The sequence below is a fragment of the Venustampulla echinocandica genome (assembly GCF_003357145.1).
Source record: "Venustampulla echinocandica strain BP 5553 chromosome Unknown scaffold_1, whole genome shotgun sequence".
NCBI lineage: Eukaryota > Fungi > Ascomycota > Leotiomycetes > Helotiales > Pleuroascaceae > Venustampulla > Venustampulla echinocandica.
This window is the reverse complement of record NW_022474206.1, coordinates 3,131,431-3,148,610: the sequence shown is the minus strand read 5'-3', so window position 1 is coordinate 3,148,610 and position 17,180 is coordinate 3,131,431. Positions and strand designations below refer to the sequence as shown.

The window sequence follows — 17,180 nt, the reverse complement described above, 5'->3', positions numbered from 1 at the left end:
GGTTTCGAACAAGAGAATTAAGCGTTCTAGGAAATAAAATAATAGTATATTTTATACAAGATGGAAAGGATTCTCAACTCCAATGGCTGGGCACAATATTTTGTACGGGAATATATAATCAAGGAGCTAAAATACACCGGTACTTGCACTTGTAGTCAAAGTACGTAGGTACCTACATAGGTGCCTTATCCACCCGCACACCCCTGCACATCAGGTAAGCACGCCATACTAGCAAAGATCAGCAGGGGTCAATATCTGCCCCTCCAAACCCCATATATGGTGGGGGTTAGTTCCTCCGGAATATCATCATATTAACATAAGGCGCAAGCAACCGGGCTTCAAGTTGTGCTCTTATAATCTGCCAAAGCTGGTGGTTCATATACCGTTTGGAGGACTAAACTAGTCAGTCGATAAGGACTTCTCGATCTTCATTTTGAATCCTGCAAAGATGTTGTGCTGAGCGCAGAGTTTGTTTGTGTTTCTCCGTGCGTTCCGGGTGTATACAGACCTACATTTACCCTCATTTCTATACCTCCCCGTTATTCTAAACCTCATTATCTTTATTGGCTATATCCAGGATGGCAGAGAATAAACGAGTAACGGAGTCTCGGAAAGGCAAGCACTCATTCTCTATTCCCAAATCCATACACCGCATCATGAACTAATTATCTTTCCAATACAGTCTGGACGACATTAATAACCAACACCGATTACCTTCCCGGCCTCCTAACCCTCGACTACTCCCTAAAAAAGCACAAATCTTCGTACCCGCTCGTGGCCCTCTACACCGATGCCTTCCCCCCTGAAGGCCACGTGGCCCTCGAAGCCCGCGGCATCCCGAAACAGCGGGTAGAATATCTCCTCCCCAGCGCAGGGAAAGATTACTCCGAGGACCCACGCTTCTACGACTGCTGGTCGAAACTTACGCCCTTCAGCCTCGAGGAGTACGATCGCGTGGTGCAGCTGGATAGCGACATGTTGGTGATGAAGAACATGGACGAGCTGATGGAGTTAGACCTTGATCCACCGAGTTTGGGAGGGAGGGGGAAGAAGGTGTTTGCGGCGGGCCACGCGTGTGTCTGTAACCCCTTGAAGAAGCCGCATTACCCCAAGAATTGGTAAGATATGATTCCCCGTTTCTATACGTACACGATGAGGGGGTGAATAGATATGGACGGGGAACTGAGTAAGAGGGAGGGCATAGGATCCCGGAAAACTGCGCATTCACCACCCAACACTCAATGCGAGAACTCGCGCAATATACCGCTCCCGCCACCACCGCCAGCCCCCTAGGCTTCATGAACGGCGGTCTCCAAGTAGTGAACCCATCCAAGGAAATATACAACCTAATCCTCGCACACATGGAATCTGACGCAGTCATTAACATGGATTTCGCCGACCAATCTTTGCTCTCGGACCTGTTCAAGGACCGGTGGGTGCCGCTCCCATACATATATAATGCGTTGAAGACGTTGAGGTGGGAGAGTGTGCATGCCGATATTTGGGACGATGAGAGCGTGAAGAATGTGCATTATATTTTGGCGCCGAAGCCGTGGGATGATGTGGATGGCGAAGGGAAGAATATACCGAGTGATCCCACGCGTGCGTGGTGGGTCAAGGCGAATCAGGAGAGGTTGGCGCTAGAGAAGGAGAAGGGTATTCTGATTGATGAGTTTTGAGACCGTGGAAGAGCGTTTGATAGCTTGCTTGAATAGACTTGGAGGACGAGTAGCCCGTTTCCAAAGGAGTAGTTGCAGCTTTTGAAATAGAACTTATCAGATGGCCATCTCGATTTAACGAGAAATGCACTTGATTTGAAAAGGAGAATAGAAGAAGTACCTGGGTATCGTGGTATATATTTATACAAGAAAGCGTACTATACACGCTATAATAGAGCTTTCCTTAAGCATAGATCTATTCCATTTTGGTAACGCCACGCAATGCACCACGCCACAGCCAAACACATAATTTTAAATCCTACAATACACCATCAGCCTCTCGAAGCCATGCCTTCGCAAGGGACTGTGCCAATCCAAGTCTCAAGATTCGCAGTACATCATCTCCAGTCGTGGTGGCCGAGATCCCCCGTCGCCAATCCCACCCCCGCTTTACATTACCCTTCACTAAGACTCCACTGCTTCCCATTGACTGCTTAAGTTGAGAAGCAAGCATTGAGCTGCCAACCATCGAGAAGCTGCTTGTTCCGCTCGCATTTGAGGTTGATTTCCGGAGCATATCAGCTGGAGATGAGCCTTTGAGGCCTGTAGCTGATGCGATTACGGTCCCCAGGAATTCTGTGCAGGCCGAATATACTCGAGGTCCAGCTACTTGAAGGTCCTCAATGGCCTTGAGTAGGATATCAATTTGAGAAACGGTGATAACACTATCCGGCTGGTTGACAAACACCATCGCCTCTCCTAACAAGGCCAAAAGGAAGTCGACGCTCACAACTGCACCTCGATCCTCGTCGTATAAACCGCCGCGAATGTTATCATCCGAGCTTGTTATGACCGCCAACAATGCGGCGGCCGCTTCTGCTTTCTTCGACGCAGTTCCCTTCCGAGATTTGCTTCCTGTAGCCGGCACGAGTTCTTCATCTCGAAGATCATAGAACTTCCTGAGAGTGGCATAGCCGCTTAACATTTTGTGGAGAAGCTCAGCAGCTTCCATATCCATCTGAGATAATTCCACTAGGGCCGTTTTGGGGGATTCTATAACCCTCCTTAAATGATCATCGAGTTCAGCAGTTGGCGGAAATGCCATTGATTGCACCAGGGAAAACGAGATAAGGAGGTCCAACACGTCTTTGACCTTCTCCGGCTTGTGGGAAAGGGCATAATACCACATTGCCTCGCCGTAATTATGAGTACCTTCCGCAAGCTGATCGGCATATGACTAAAACAATTAGCAAGGGCTTCCATATTCGAGCATATAAGTCTTACCTCTGCCGTACTCTCAGCGTGACGACCCATCCCAATATCCTGGAGTAAAACCCAAAGTCTGTCAACCGTATGGGAAGAATCTAGATGGAAGTTTTTCAAGAAATCTGAAACCATCTCTTCTGAGCGAGCAGCAGAGTCGAGTCGTCCTAGAATGGCAACGGCTAATTCCCAACCTTCCCTGGTAGTCTTTGGCTGGCCGAAATTGGGCAAACGCTTAAGCGTTCCCCGGCGTGATAGAGACCTAGCGTAAGCAATAAGGGTCTGGTCCTTGACTCCATCCGATTTGGTAAGAGAAGGATTGATTCCGAGGACATCCATATCATCCTCGTCCAAACTGCCCATGGCGATAAGATTTTGAGGCTCAGATGGCGGTAACCAACCACCGATGGTAGCCACTTCTGCAACAGCAGAAGAAAGGGGGCCTGACCACGCTCGTATGAATCCTATAACTGCTTCAAAATCCCCTTCAAAGAGTGAAGCGAGTCCAACCTCGACCGGATTCAGTGTGTTGACTTCAAAATCCGTTGTCTCGGCAGTTGCAGACTCGAATGCTCTTCGAAGCTTGCGCAGATAGCTCTCTCCATCAGACTCCCTAGATGCGTGATGAGCATGAGATCGGCCCAAGGCTACTCGCCGATCATCCTTAGCCTCATCCCACCAGACCAGCAAGCCAATAGTAGCTTCACACCAGTCTTGGGCATTCTCAGCGATGGCATTGGTATCGCCCATTGCAAGGTTGTAGAGCGTCACAAGATTCTGATAGATATGCCATGGAACCTTACTTTCAGCCTTTCTCGCAATCCTGCTATAGGCAGCCGTTGTGCTGGCGTTAGGCATGCCGAATCTGCTTCGTTCAAAAGTTGCCGAGTCCTCACGGTCTCTGTTCCGGCCTTCAGCAAAGCTTTTCAGCTCTTCCAAGGCCTGAGAAACTCTAAGGCGGAAGAGTGTCCAATCACTACCACGTATATTCCAGTCGCCATTAACAGCCGGACACTGGGCAAGGACCTGAGTCGCGGCATTAACAACCATTTCAACGTTGGCTAACGCTTGACCAGCAAATCCAGATGTATCTCGAATATCGTCTAGCCCAGCTCGAGCGTGTCTCCACCCGGCGGTTTTTAGGATGTTTACAACTGCTACCACCTTCCCACGAAGAAGCCCGTTAAAGACGGTATCCCAGAAGAGCCGGTGATTGGCAGGACTGGGCCTGTGCGCTTGAACCTCCTCAAATTGTGACGGGTAAGGATCGTGATACTTGTACATCCATTCTAACATCGTCTGTGTGAGTGGCCTGGGTTTGGGTTCAGAAGACGGGTGGTGGATCTGCAACGCAAGGCATCCTAGAAAGTTGGCTTTCGCAAAGTTTAACTCATTAGGCCCAGGCCCAATAGAAGTCGTATATTCCTCAGAATTATAAACTTTGGTCCTGTCATGGTACTCGGCCCAAAGTATTGTAAGCTCCTCGGAAACGTCGCTCAAAGTCTGCTGAACATCGCGTGGGTACTCGATTCCTTCCTCGTAAAGCCTTGTAATTATAGCTTCGGTACCCAATATCAGGTCATCGCTCTCATCTATTTCCGGTAATCCCATCTGGCAATATAGATCCTTGGCAATATTTCCAAACATCGAGGCTTCATCAATTGAGGAATCCCTCAAGCTCAACGTGCCCCCAACCCTGCTTCTCTTTAATGCCCCAGGAGCGTAAAGCTGCAGATCTGAAATGGTGTGCTGTCCGTTCGATTTTGACCCGGGCAGATCAGACCGGTAGTCGTCCATATCTGCATCGTCTTCATATTCTTCATCAGGCTCCGCATCCGCATCTAAGTCGCCATAAGCTTTGTTAAGGGCCCGAGACTGATAATAGTCGTCTTCCGGATATTCCACCTCGCTATCATCATCCTCGTCTTCGCTGCCTTCGCTGGGAACTTGGAACCCACCATGGGCCGAAGCTTGATATTCCTTGCCGGAAGGGAAGCGCTGGGTTTCTATAGAGGAGCGCAAGGAGTCGGGATATGGCAAAGAATTGGACTCGTTGAATGCGCTCTGCGAAGGATTGAAAATGTTTTGCTGGGAGAAGGAGAGGGGCTTTATCGCGCCGGTAGTACCAATCGCAGAGCTGCCGAAGAAGGACGATGGCGGAGGCCCAGCTGGGGTAAAAGACCCAGCAGATGAAGGTGGTGGCCCAGCTGGAGTAGTTGAAGGATTCGATACGGCGAATAAACTCTTCTTCCCATTGCCTGATCTTCGGTCTGGTGTGGCTGGCGGACTTGAAGAGAAAGGGACTTGGTAACTCATGTTGGCCGACCTTAGGCTAGGGAGATGCGATCGTGAAAGAAGTCGTGTGCAAGCTTCCAAGCTTCAGGTCCCCTTTCAATAGCCAGCCGGGATAGGCAATGCGCTTGTCGTGGTCGGAAAATTCGTTAATGTGTTGCAGATGCGATGTGAAGTCACAGTCGGAGACGCACGTAGTAGATATTCTAGTACGAACGAACTACTCGAGGATATATTTACAAAGCTCTCCACATAGACTAGCGGGAAACCTTAAACGCGTGCGCCGACCCCACCCACAACGCGACTTCTACAGGTACGCCCAAGTCCAACATTTTCAAGATCTTGATATCTGGTTTTCTTCTTCTATAAGCCACCTTCCTGATCTACTGCCGGTGCCACAATAATGCCTAGGTGGGTGAAGGATCTGCTTTCGCGGCGGATGTTCAATTCCAAACTAATTCGGCTTCTAGAGAAATCATCACCGTGCAAGCTGGGCAGTGCGGTAATAGCAGTGAGCACCAACTTCCCTACAGTATCCTAGACAAAATATCAGATGCTGACTATCTGGTTGTCAAGTCGGTAGCCAATTTTGGCAACAGCTCTGCCAGGAACATGGCATAAGCCAAGATGGAAATTTGGAGGAGTTCGCGACCGAGGGCGGGGATCGAAAGGATGTATTCTTCTACCAGTCTGATGACACGCGATATATTCCCCGGGCGATATTAATAGATTTGGAGCCCCGTGTATGTATTCCAGCTGAAATACGCCATCCTTAAATTCTGTTGGTATTGAACTATGGCTGATCATTCTCAAGGTCCTTAATGGCATTCAAACCGGACCGTACAAGAACATATACAACCCGGAAAATTTCTTTGTGGGAAATAACGGAGCAGGGGCTGCAAACAACTGGGGGGATGGCTATCAGACTGGAGAGGTGGTCCATGAGGAAATTATGGAAATGATCGATCGAGAAGCAGATGGCAGTGATTCTCTAGAGGTAGCTAGTTGTCTCGAACATCAACAACTAAAAGTAGCTAACCTCCGCAGGGCTTTATGATGCTCCACTCTATAGCCGGAGGGACCGGATCTGGTCTGGGCTCCTTCCTCCTCGAAAGACTTAATGACCGATTTCCGAAGAAAATTATCCAAACATACTCGGTTTTCCCAGACACAACGAACTCAGGGGATGTCGTCGTTCATCCTTATAACAGCTTGCTATCCATGCGAAGGTTGACACAAAACGCGGACTCTGTGGTAGTGCTGGATAATGGAGCTTTGTCTCGAATCGCGGCCGACCGGTTACATGTCCAGGCACCATCATTCCAACAAACCAACCAACTAGTAAGTACATATTTTCGATAGAATATTTAGCCGCTAACGCTCTACAAATAGGTATCTACAGTAATGTCAGCTAGTACAACTACTCTTCGATATCCCGGCTACATGAACAACGACCTGGTTAGCATTCTTGCTTCGCTCATTCCAACTCCTCGATGCCACTTCCTCATGACATCCTACACACCGTTTACAGGGGACAGTGTTGAGCAAGCGAAGACTGTTCGTAAGACGACTGTCCTAGATGTGATGCGTCGCCTTCTTCAACCGAAAAATCGGATGGTATCCACCATTCCTGGAAAGAAAAGCTGCTACATCTCAATTTTAAATGTGATTCAAGGAGATGTAGACCATACAGATGTTCATAAGAGCCTGCTCCGAATTAGAGAGCGGAAACTTGCAACGTTCATTCCTTGGGGTCCAGCAAGTATCCAGGTGGCATTAACCAAAAAGAGTCCTTATATCCCAATGAACCATAGAGTTAGTGGTCTTATGTTGGCAAATCATACCAGCATAGCTACGGTAAGCCCTATCCTTTGCGGTTGATGTTACGGAGCTAACTAGTGGTTCCTCCAGCTTTTCAAGCGGATTGTTGGAAAATATAATACTATGCGAAAACACAATGCATTTATAGAAGGCTACAAGAAAACTGCCCCATTTTCCGATAACCTCAATGAATTCGATGAGGCGAAAGAAGTTGTGACGGATCTGATTGCAGAATACGAGGCTGCGGAGGAAGCTGATTATATGAATCCTGATGCCGCTGCATCAGCACCGGCCGGAGAGACAGGAGACAAAAGGGCGCCATGATCTGCTTGCTATGAATAGGACTAGGTCGGGTTTGGAGTCGCGGTTATTGGTATATACGGCATAGGCGTCTGTGTACATGGATGGAATAATGATACCAATTTGAAGAGGTCTCTGATGTCATCTGCGTTTTTAGTTGTGGGTTTCGACTAAGTCATTAACCATGTCCACTATTATGAAGTTTAGTGCTTTCCACGGCTCTACGTTTTACGTCATGGCCATTACATCGCGGAACTAACACCCTATATATATAATGAAGACTAAGTTTCTCCCCCGTCTCATTCAATCGATGTAAACACCGCAGGAGCCAACTAAAACCAAAAAAGACATCATATTCCCGAACCATGTAAGCATCCGCCCTCCCCCTATATACTATATGATACCAACTACTAATCCCAGCAAGCGAAATGCCAGAACAATCTAAACCTGATCTCATTAACGAGCGCAAAGCCGGCCTCGATCTCCCCGATACCCCTCCAGTAGCATCCGACTGGAACTCTCTAGATGCTCGCAACGTCAATGTCGGTGCTGGTCGTCAACGGCGAGCGGAGATGCCAAAAGAGGCCATGTCAGGCAACGATCCCCATTCTACAGCGGGCTTGCGGGAACCGGCTTCCGAGGGTAGTGGTGTAAGAGATGCCGCTGGTATCAACATGAGTGGCCTTGGACGGCAAGGAGAGGAGCATTTATAGGGGTTGCCAAAAGATGCCAGGACTAAGAAGTAGCTCCTTTGGTGAGTTGTGTGTATTATATAAAGGGCTAGGAACTGCACTTAAACCAATAGTTTGATGTCCGCAAAGAGTTGCACTTCAACACTGAACTGAACTGCTCCCCTTGGCTGCAATGATAAATACCTCATCGTATCGTTCAAGAGCCGCATTAGAAATGGGGCACTTCAAGATAACTCCCTTGAAAGGTTTAAAAGTACCATAATACGATAATTGTCTGTTGTGAAATTCGTCACACAATACACTTCCTGCAACTACACTTCATATCAAACGAAACATATTATCCCTCACTCCCCTTTTCATAGCCACTGGTTTTCCGTTCTCGTACTCGAGGCCGGAAACTCCTCCATCGCCTGAGATGCTTTCCAACTTTAACTTGAGTTCCTCGTCAAGTTCAGCAACAGTCTTCTTTATGGGTTTGGACTCCCCGGCACTGGAGCTCTGCGCTTGTTGTTTAATTGGGGACGGGTCTTTTTGTTCCGCTTGTGGATTCTAGATAATAGCTGTTAATTTATGACAAGTTGTGGGTTCTTTTAGAAGTGCATTTAGTACCTGTGCTGGGTTGTTTGATGCTACTTTCGAGCTGTAAGTTTGACTAATAGCTTTCTGCAATGGCCTCTGCGTAGATAGTAGTACTATACGCCTCATCTTGGTTTTCCATGCTTTTTGCGGAGGAAAGTACAAGACAAGGCACGTATCGCGCAGACTGCGGAATTAATTTTTGGATCAACGTCATACATGTCCAGGTACCAGAAGAAGTCGACACGGATCCAAGGAAGAAGGCCAACCATGATATTACTTACAACCACTAACCATGTGTTTCCCCTCACTTCGAATCGTCGGACACGTGATTGGGTTCGCCTCATCGAAAATTTGTTGCCTCCCTCCTTTCCACTCGTCATTGATGTCGCCTCAGACCCAGATTCCAATCTATGACAGTTTTACCACCAATTATCTAGAATTCCCACAGCAGCTCTATCACATCCTCCACATCAATATGTGATCTTTGTCCGTTGTGGAAGGCCCTGGAATTGGTTGAATAGTGTTATGTCATATTTGCAGCAGCTATGGTGTTATAATAAAGCCCCCTAAACAAAATATGTGACATGCCAGAAGTAGCTTTATTCAATTCAAAAGACATATTCATTTGAGCTTTGTTGAATTGAAGATCAATTATTTCATCCACCTTGGAAATTTTTCATCATGTCTTCACAAGGTCAAAAGGTAAGGACCCCTTAGCCACTCTCCTTTCCAGGAGCTTTACTTTTGATATGCTGTGATAGCGTCCTGTTTCGAGACCCTACACTTCATATGCCGTTGACACCAGACATTGTCTAAGCAGACATAGTCGACCCTGATCAGCTCAATATGTCAATCTGAGCAGACCCAGTCTAATCAAAGTGCAGGTCACATATGGCCGAAATGCGCCGGAAACTGGCGAAAAGCCAGGGCCTATAGCATCTGATAGCCTGGCAGCAGAATCCAAGAGAGAAGGAGCTGCTTTTTCTTCCAATATCAACAGTGAACCACTCGGGGTATCAGGTTCTAACTCGACGTTTGCCAACACCAATACTTCCGGGGCCCAAAAGCTCAACCCTGCATCTGATGCCAACCAGCGTATACAACAAGAGGACAGGGCCAAGGATAGCAGATCTGGACCTCCTGGTGTCTCCTACCCAACATCCATGGGTGGACAGGACCAAGATGTTGCAGTTGAAAATATTAACTTTCAACTTGACGACGGCTCGTACAAAACTGGTTCTGCCGGGGGGGGGGGGTCTACTGCGGCCAGCAATACTGCACCCTCGTATGTGAACAGCCAGTGGGCCAATAATTCAGCAAATCCAAAGGGAAAGAACTTGAAGGAGGGGGGGTTTGACAGCAACCCCAAGAACCACGCAAGTTTTAATTCTGAAATTGGATCGAAGGATGATCCGGGAAGGCTTGCAGAACTGAAAATGCAAAAGGAGGCTATGGAGACGGCCGGTCAACGATCAGTGCCTGGCAAGAAGGGTGTGCCGGATGATGGTAATTATGGTGTTCTAGGAAGTGATATTCAAGCGTAAGGACGGGCTGGTAGTAGCCAAAGAACGGTAGCTTAAAACCCCCATTTTCATCACTGAATGATTCTGTATACTTCCTGGTTGGCGAGTATGTCTTAGAAGACTAGATTTCTATGCCCATACTAGAATGGAATTTATGAGATGGCGTTGATTTTAAAGAAGCTGGAGCGCCAAGTTTAACTGTCTGCAGCCCCTGAAGCGGGGCGTGCATACAACACGAGAACGCGTCTCCCAGCTGAACTTCGCGTCTTCAAGTCCAAATAATGTTGGATATCTCAGCACCAACACGTATCACCCCTCGAATCCCTTTCCACTTTCCACTATGGTTCACTGCCCAATCTGTGGCAAAGCAGTTAAACCCAGAGATATAAATAACCACATTGATTCGGGCTGCACATCACATCTCGACACAGGATCCCCGCCACCCGCGCAGCAAAATGGGACCTCTTCCCAAAAGCCTCCCACATCACAAAAGCCCTCCCTATCGAAGTTCTTTCAGACACCGGCAGCGAAGCGTGCAACTGTATATCCTACGCTGAAGATAGAAGCTAGTCCAAGTTTACGTCTGCAGCTGAAAACCGAAAGCAATGACGCGTCTGCGCCTTCAACCCAGGCACAACGAAAACGGTCATTTGACGAAGTTGTTCCTACGACAATACAAGAGCCGGAAGCTTTTGCCGATATAACAGAAGACCCACCGAAGAAGAAACCAAAAATAAATGCTTTCCAGAAAGCTGCGCCGTTAGCGGAACGTATGCGCCCACGGACTTTGGATGAATGTATCGGTCAAGAACTAGTCGGCCCGCAAGGCGTTCTGCGGGGTTTAATTGAGCAAGATCGAGTGCCGTCTATAATTTTATGGGGCGGCGCGGGGACGGGAAAAACTACAATTGCCAGATGTATTGCATCGATGGTGGGAAGCCGGTTCGTGGAGATCAATAGCACGAGTTCAGGTGTTGGGGAGTGCAAGAAGATATTCGCAGAGGCAAGAGGGGAATTGGGGTTAACAGGCCGCAAGACGATATTATTCTGTGATGAGATACATAGGTTCACGAAGGCGCAGCAGGATTGCTTTCTCGGCCCCGTGGAGAATGGACAGGTTACCTTGATTGGAGCTACCACGGAGAATCCATCTTTCAAAGTCCAGAATGCCTTGCTTTCACGATGCCGGACTTTCACACTTCAGAAACTCACGGACGACGATATCCTTCAAATACTAGAGCGAGCTCTTGCCTCCGAAGGCCAAGATATACCCTCTGATCTGATAGATGTGGAGTTCTTGAAATATCTAGCAGCCTTCTCAGACGGAGATGCTCGCACGGCCCTCAATCTCCTCGAGTTAGCAATGTCGCTATCAACTCGTCCATCCATTACCAAGGATGAGATAAAAGCCTCATTAACGAAGACCCTCGTATATGATAGAGCCGGTGATCAGCACTATGATACCATATCCGCGTTTCACAAATCCGTCCGTGGCAGCGATCCAGATGCAGCACTCTACTACCTAGCTCGGATGCTGCAATCAGGGGAAGACCCATTATATATCGCACGCAGAATGGTGGTCATTGCCTCCGAAGATGTGGGATTAGCAGACAACAGCATGCTCTCCTTAGCAACCAGCGCCTACACCGCTGCGGAAAAGATAGGCATGCCCGAATGCCGTATCGCTTTAGCACATGCAGCAGTTGCGTTGTGTCTAGCTCCAAAGAGTACACGCGCATACAGGGGATTGAACAACGCGTATACCGCATTGCGAGAGCCAGGTGTAGCCAGCCTTTCCATCCCAATCCATCTGAGGAATGCACCTACGAAGCTGATGAAGGAGTTGGGGTATGGTGACCAGTATAAGTATAATCCTAATTACAAGGAAGGGAGGGTTGTGCAGGAATATTTGCCTGAGCAGTTGCAAGGGCGGACATTTTTGGAAGAGAGAGATTTGGGAACCGAGATTGATCCTGGGGCTTGGCCTTGATCATTGCTTTTTGAAAATTAGTCAGCTTGGACTTGTCTTATAGTAGCGGCATTGCGGTGGTGTTGATGGAGTTTTTTGTGAAATATTCCTGTCGTAGACTTATACAGACGGCGCATCCTAAGTCCTCGCGGCGTATGGACGTCTTATCATAATTACTGTAAGAAACTATAAGTTAACCCCTCGGAGATTATTTACATTTCGACTAAATCAGACAGGTGTTGTGACCACATTCCAAGTCTCCAGGGTATCGGCACCCACTGTTGCAGGCCATAGTTCATCGTACATCACAGAATCTACCTATCAATTGCCTATACTCCTGTAACAAGGGCCACTCAACCTCACACCTTAAGTCATATATCCTCAATTGCAACGCCATTGTATACTGCGATTCGCACATTGACTTCCAGATATGGTTAGCTTGGCCATGAAGAGTCCTACCTATATGAATACAGGACTCATTGGCAATATTCAAAACCCTGCCAAGGTCCCCATCGAGATCGAAGATTAGGTGTCTCTTCATGTTTAAACACATTTTGGTTGAGGTATGTAGGCTATTTCCGCATAAGCATCCTTGTGGGTGTCGAAACTCGTGAAACCAGGCAAGGAACTACTAGTTACATGTATTAAAGCACACATTCTGGGCTTTCGATTCGGAGCAAATGGGGTTTTTTGAGTTTCAAATATGGAAAACGGTGGTCCAGAATTGATAAACGTTTGCCAGTGGTCACTAGAATGGAGCATGGGGGTTTATACGAGTTCCTCCTTCAGCAGGTCTAAGTCTCCATCTTCTGTTGTCCCCCCCTGTGCCCCTCTGCCCCATTTAAACTCTCTAATACGACAATTTCACCAGATCCTTCTTGTTTTCGCAGCGGCGTTACTGCCTTATGATTTATCCCCGAGAGCGCTATGAGGCGTCATTTTACAAACGGGATGTTATACCGTCCTCACCTCTGTAGTAGTAAGATCAGCTTGCCAGGGTTTGAAGTCGTCCTATCATGTCCTACCTAACCTACTAGCACTACCGTCGCCGTCGCTGCCGCTGTCACTGTCGCCGCTGGTCTGTCAAAGTCAGCCTGCTCTACTCAACACTGCAGCATTAAGCTTAGCCTACCTACCCTACACAACCTTGCCACATTCAGGGCAGAGGTGCATAAGTATTAATAACATATTATTTTGCGATTGACAGAGTGTGTTATTTTAACAGCAGGTATTATATTGACAGCAGGTGTTACGTTTATAGCAGTATAAATCTACAAATATATGTGATCCAAAACCCTATGGCGTATATCCAAGGAGAAATGAGACACATCCCCTAGCTACATACCCAATCAGAATGACATGGCGTTCCTTCTGTGTGCATTTTGGGCATAAGAGCTCACGGCTGAGGGTAGTTGGTTCCCTCAGGGCCAACTTAATAATGTGATTCAGTATAAATACAGGAATATATGGTGGCCGAAACTCCGTTGAAAAGGAAATTCTTATAATATCTGCGTGGAACACCGCCCCTACAAAACCAATAAGCAGTGGCTGATGATATACCAGCAAATACATCACTCATTCCCACTGATGCAAATAGCTTCAGGATTATCCTTTGAGTGCCTGATATCCTTCTTCTTCTGGTCAACAGGCTGACCGACATTGTGGATAAGGTTACGGCCAAGGAAAACAACAGTTCAGGGTGGGTTGTGTGTTATAATATGTGCGATTGCAAGTGCCCAAAGCAGCATTCCCACAACTTTGCAAGGGCCGTATCTAAATATACTTTAGTTCGCTCGTAAGGATCAAAGTGTATCGTTATCAATCGAGGTAGACAATTGGCGGCCCATACAACCAAAACAAGAATGTTACTTGACTAGAGAAATTAGATCTCTGTAAAATCTAATTCCAAAATTATCGGAGAGCTTTGAAGGTAACATAGTCAGAGACTACGCCCGCTTCCCCCCACACAGGCATGGGATGAAGTCTAGGCCACACAATCCTTGTTGCGCGAAAAAGGAAATCGATCTCGAGAGCATATCATTATCAGGTTGGGTACCATCAGGGGACGTGCAGTGCAATCACGCGGCTCATTCTTAAAAATAAAATTAAACACCAAATGCAGTCGTTCCTTCGTCCAACTCTGGTAACAGCTAGAGGAAGCGGCAGGAACAAGCCACAAGTGAGGCACAAAAGTTTCAGATAAATTAGGATCTCGTGCAAAATCCTTTACTTTCTTTAAAGTAACCCTGCGGGTAACTACGCCGCAATCACATCACGGCCGCAGCGAGAATACTAGTACTCTGCAGGAGTTGAAGTTGTAGGAACGATAGTAGTGGGGGTAGAAACTAATAATAGGTAAAGGATGGACTATAGAAGCTCGATTAATGTTTAACGTAAGAAGTGTAAAAGATAGTTCTTATACGTAGGTACTTCGTAGACCAAGAAATTATGAGCATATGAGGTCTCGATGGCAGAGGGTGTCCAAAACCTTGGCGCATTTTGTTAGTAAACTTGATAAATGTAGGTATGATCTCTTACACTAAACACACCAGCAACATAAAATTTTGAGCTTGCTCAATTATCCAAATGGCTCTGATCAAGCAAACAAACCTTCACACGCTCAATCGAGCAATAAGAGGTAAAACCTGGGGTATGATTATTCACGCCTAAGGCCTAACTAGCAAGGGTGTGGATGTCTGTCTTAGTTTGTCTTGAATAAGGCTTGAAGGGACATCATCGAGGGCTCAAGCTTTAACAAGCCGGCCGGCCAAGGTTTGTACCTCTCAGAAAAGCCTTGTTATCCTCAAAGACTATTATTTATTTCGACCATAACTTGCCATAACGCTCACTAGCGAACAAGGACACGCGCCACAAACGTCGGGCAGACCGAGGCAGGACTCAGGAGGCAGGTCGCAGCGCCACCAGCCGGCGTTCTCCCTACTTGGGGCGAGCTAAGGCGTCGCATCAGACGACCGCGTGGAGACAAAGTACTGCTCTGATTTGTGGCTTCAAGCCTGCTCAAAGCCAGCTTATCAGCTCGGCTTTATTTGAGACTCCAACTTTCCAACTTCAAGGGACAAAGACACAGGATACTCAAACATCGAGACACCGTGAGGCTGCACTACTACGCAGGAACCAAGACATAGTGAGGCTCTTTGACTTACTGATGTAGGCAGATATATTAGGCAGCTCGATGGGATTGCGAGAGGTGTGTAGCTCTAGCAGTTTATACCCCTAGGAAAAGGGACGCAGTTGCATTCGGTACACGACCATGCTTGTGCTACGTACAGAGTACATAATTACCATTCTGGCACCACTTGGCGATAGAATCGTTGAATTATATCACCTCATTTGTACACCACACACCATACAGTACAGTACATACCTCCCCCAATCACAACTGATAGGCAACCAAACGCTGCCTCGGCCCTATTTCTCTCGTTTCGCACTCCCCGTCTGTCCGTTATCATCCATGTCTCGTCGCGCGCGGGGAACCTGCGCAGACTCGTAGAGGTCCAGGATGCAGCCATCGACCTTCCTAATCAGGCGCCGCCATGCTACCCCATATCCAGACTGTGGCTGCCGCCCCTCGTCGGTCTCGAAGTCGCCCAGATAAGCAGGATTGGCCATGGGAATCGCCCGCGTTCTTCTAGAAGGACTGTAGAAACCGGGAACTGCCCAGAGCCGGTTGAAAGCGCGCAGAAGTTCCCTGCAGGCTGCGGGATCGACAATTTGGGCGTTGGAATTGCACTGAACTTCCCACATATTGCTTGCGCGTTTTTCCAGATTGTCTCTCGATGTTTCAGCGCCTAAGATAGACAGATAGGCAGATGGATCATGGGTGGTCTCTTTTCTATCGTACGGAGGTACTCCGTATGATTTTCGTGTTGCGGGGAGTGGAAATGAGAGCCGGCAGAGCACTACTGGGTAGCGAGAATGTTGGTTGGTTGTGGCCGTACGGAGCACAGGCACTTCGTAGAATCTATAATTCGACATGTCTTCGAGAATATTTCCTGAATAAGAGCGAGAGGGCAGGGTGTCGCAGCCATATGGATCCTTCCCGTTCTAGGCTTGGGAATATCTCACATGTGCTTTGCGGATAGATCTTGGGTGCGTTAAATTGCAAAAGTAAGGCGTGAATCTTTGCTGAGTCCTGTCTCCGTATAGTGCGGAACGGTTTGTGCAAGTGACGCCTAAGATCCAGAATGAATCAATTGCCACGCCAGTATCTCCTTATCTCCCTTTACGCTACGAAGTACTGCGGAGAGTCCTCAGTCAGTAGTCTCCAAAGGAGGGGATGGTCCTGAAAGCCAAGTCTAGGGGTTTATCTACAAGCAAACGCTAGCAACGGAGACCACCTAGGCCGGCGCTAGAGCCTAGGGCGTTCCCGCCTGGGATATTTCGAGCAGCCTTTCATAGCTCAAGCCTTTGGGCGCCTGAAACGACATTAATCATTGGCTAATCGCGATGCTTTGGGCGAAGCGACGAATGGCGATATGTGAGGCGGGATGCTCTTTAGTCTAAGCTTTCGGTGGCCAAACTAGCTCGGGCTCAGCGTCTCGGCGGGATCGCCGAGAGAGCTGCGCGCAACCTACCATATGCTAGCGATTTCAATAGAACGATAAACATGATAAACATGATAACCATATTGGAATCTTGATCATGGGTCAGATGGGGGTGCGAATCATATCGGCTGCGTCTTCCTCTAACCCAAGGGCGGGTCTTGAGGGCTCTCATCGATAGTATACGAAGAGAAGCACTGCGCTATCGTCCCACCACAGTGGCTTTAAAGTTTGGTTCGGGTTTGACAAACGGAACGGCCACAATACGTGCCTAAATTTGGCGTTTTGGGCGGCGAGCCACCGCAGCTGTTTCCACTTCCTGCCCCGTACTACTCCTGAAGAGTCGCAGGCGAAGCAAGATCCCAGGCTGGCTCCCACGAGGGTGCGATGCCAGATCTGAAGGGCACCAGAGACGGTGAGTTTTGATACCCTCGATACCGTATCTACGAAAGTACGAAGGACAGTACGTACTTTCGTACTTTCGTACGGCAAGTAAAATTGCCTTCGCCGCAGGGGTCCCT

The 17,180-nt window shown here is 47.9% G+C and overlaps 7 protein-coding genes across 7 annotated transcripts; 5 read left to right on the top strand and 2 right to left on the bottom strand.

Annotated features, from left to right (window-relative positions):
- Positions 1-60: 60 nt before the first annotated feature.
- Positions 61-1,679, top strand: BP5553_03565 (Glycosyltransferase family 8 protein; the record flags this gene model as incomplete). Its single annotated transcript, XM_032012188.1, has 3 exons — positions 61-160; positions 683-1,118; positions 1,205-1,679. 3 exons carry the CDS (start codon positions 61-63, stop codon positions 1,677-1,679), a joined length of 1,011 nt encoding a protein of 336 aa, XP_031871881.1.
- Positions 1,680-1,977: 298 nt separating this feature from the next.
- On the bottom strand, positions 1,978-5,237 carry BP5553_03564 (Uncharacterized protein; the record flags this gene model as incomplete). Its single annotated transcript, XM_032012187.1, has 2 exons — positions 1,978-2,895; positions 2,943-5,237. 2 exons carry the CDS (start codon positions 5,235-5,237, stop codon positions 1,978-1,980), a joined length of 3,213 nt encoding a protein of 1,070 aa, XP_031871880.1.
- Positions 5,238-5,616: 379 nt separating this feature from the next.
- BP5553_03563 (Tubulin gamma chain) lies at positions 5,617-7,358 on the top strand (the record flags this gene model as incomplete). The annotated part of the gene is made up of 7 exons (XM_032012186.1): positions 5,617-5,624; positions 5,684-5,724; positions 5,790-5,956; positions 6,028-6,210; positions 6,261-6,554; positions 6,606-7,070; positions 7,125-7,358. The coding sequence occupies 7 exons, from the start codon at positions 5,617-5,619 to the stop codon at positions 7,356-7,358; spliced, it is 1,392 nt and encodes a 463-aa protein (XP_031871879.1).
- Positions 7,359-7,762: 404 nt separating this feature from the next.
- Positions 7,763-8,047, top strand: BP5553_03562 (Uncharacterized protein; the record flags this gene model as incomplete). Its single annotated transcript, XM_032012185.1, has 1 exon — positions 7,763-8,047. One exon carries the CDS (start codon positions 7,763-7,765, stop codon positions 8,045-8,047), a length of 285 nt encoding a protein of 94 aa, XP_031871878.1.
- A 1,239-nt stretch (positions 8,048-9,286) lies between these two features.
- On the top strand, positions 9,287-10,149 carry BP5553_03561 (uncharacterized protein; the record flags this gene model as incomplete). Its single annotated transcript, XM_032012184.1, has 2 exons — positions 9,287-9,307; positions 9,490-10,149. 2 exons carry the CDS (start codon positions 9,287-9,289, stop codon positions 10,147-10,149), a joined length of 681 nt encoding a protein of 226 aa, XP_031871877.1.
- Positions 10,150-10,468: 319 nt separating this feature from the next.
- On the top strand, positions 10,469-12,118 carry BP5553_03560 (p-loop containing nucleoside triphosphate hydrolase; the record flags this gene model as incomplete). Its single annotated transcript, XM_032012183.1, has 1 exon — positions 10,469-12,118. The coding sequence occupies one exon, from the start codon at positions 10,469-10,471 to the stop codon at positions 12,116-12,118; it is 1,650 nt and encodes a 549-aa protein (XP_031871876.1).
- A 3,408-nt stretch (positions 12,119-15,526) lies between these two features.
- BP5553_03559 (uncharacterized protein) lies at positions 15,527-15,862 on the bottom strand (the record flags this gene model as incomplete). Its single annotated transcript, XM_032012182.1, has 1 exon — positions 15,527-15,862. One exon carries the CDS (start codon positions 15,860-15,862, stop codon positions 15,527-15,529), a length of 336 nt encoding a protein of 111 aa, XP_031871875.1.
- Positions 15,863-17,180: the final 1,318 nt, after the last annotated feature.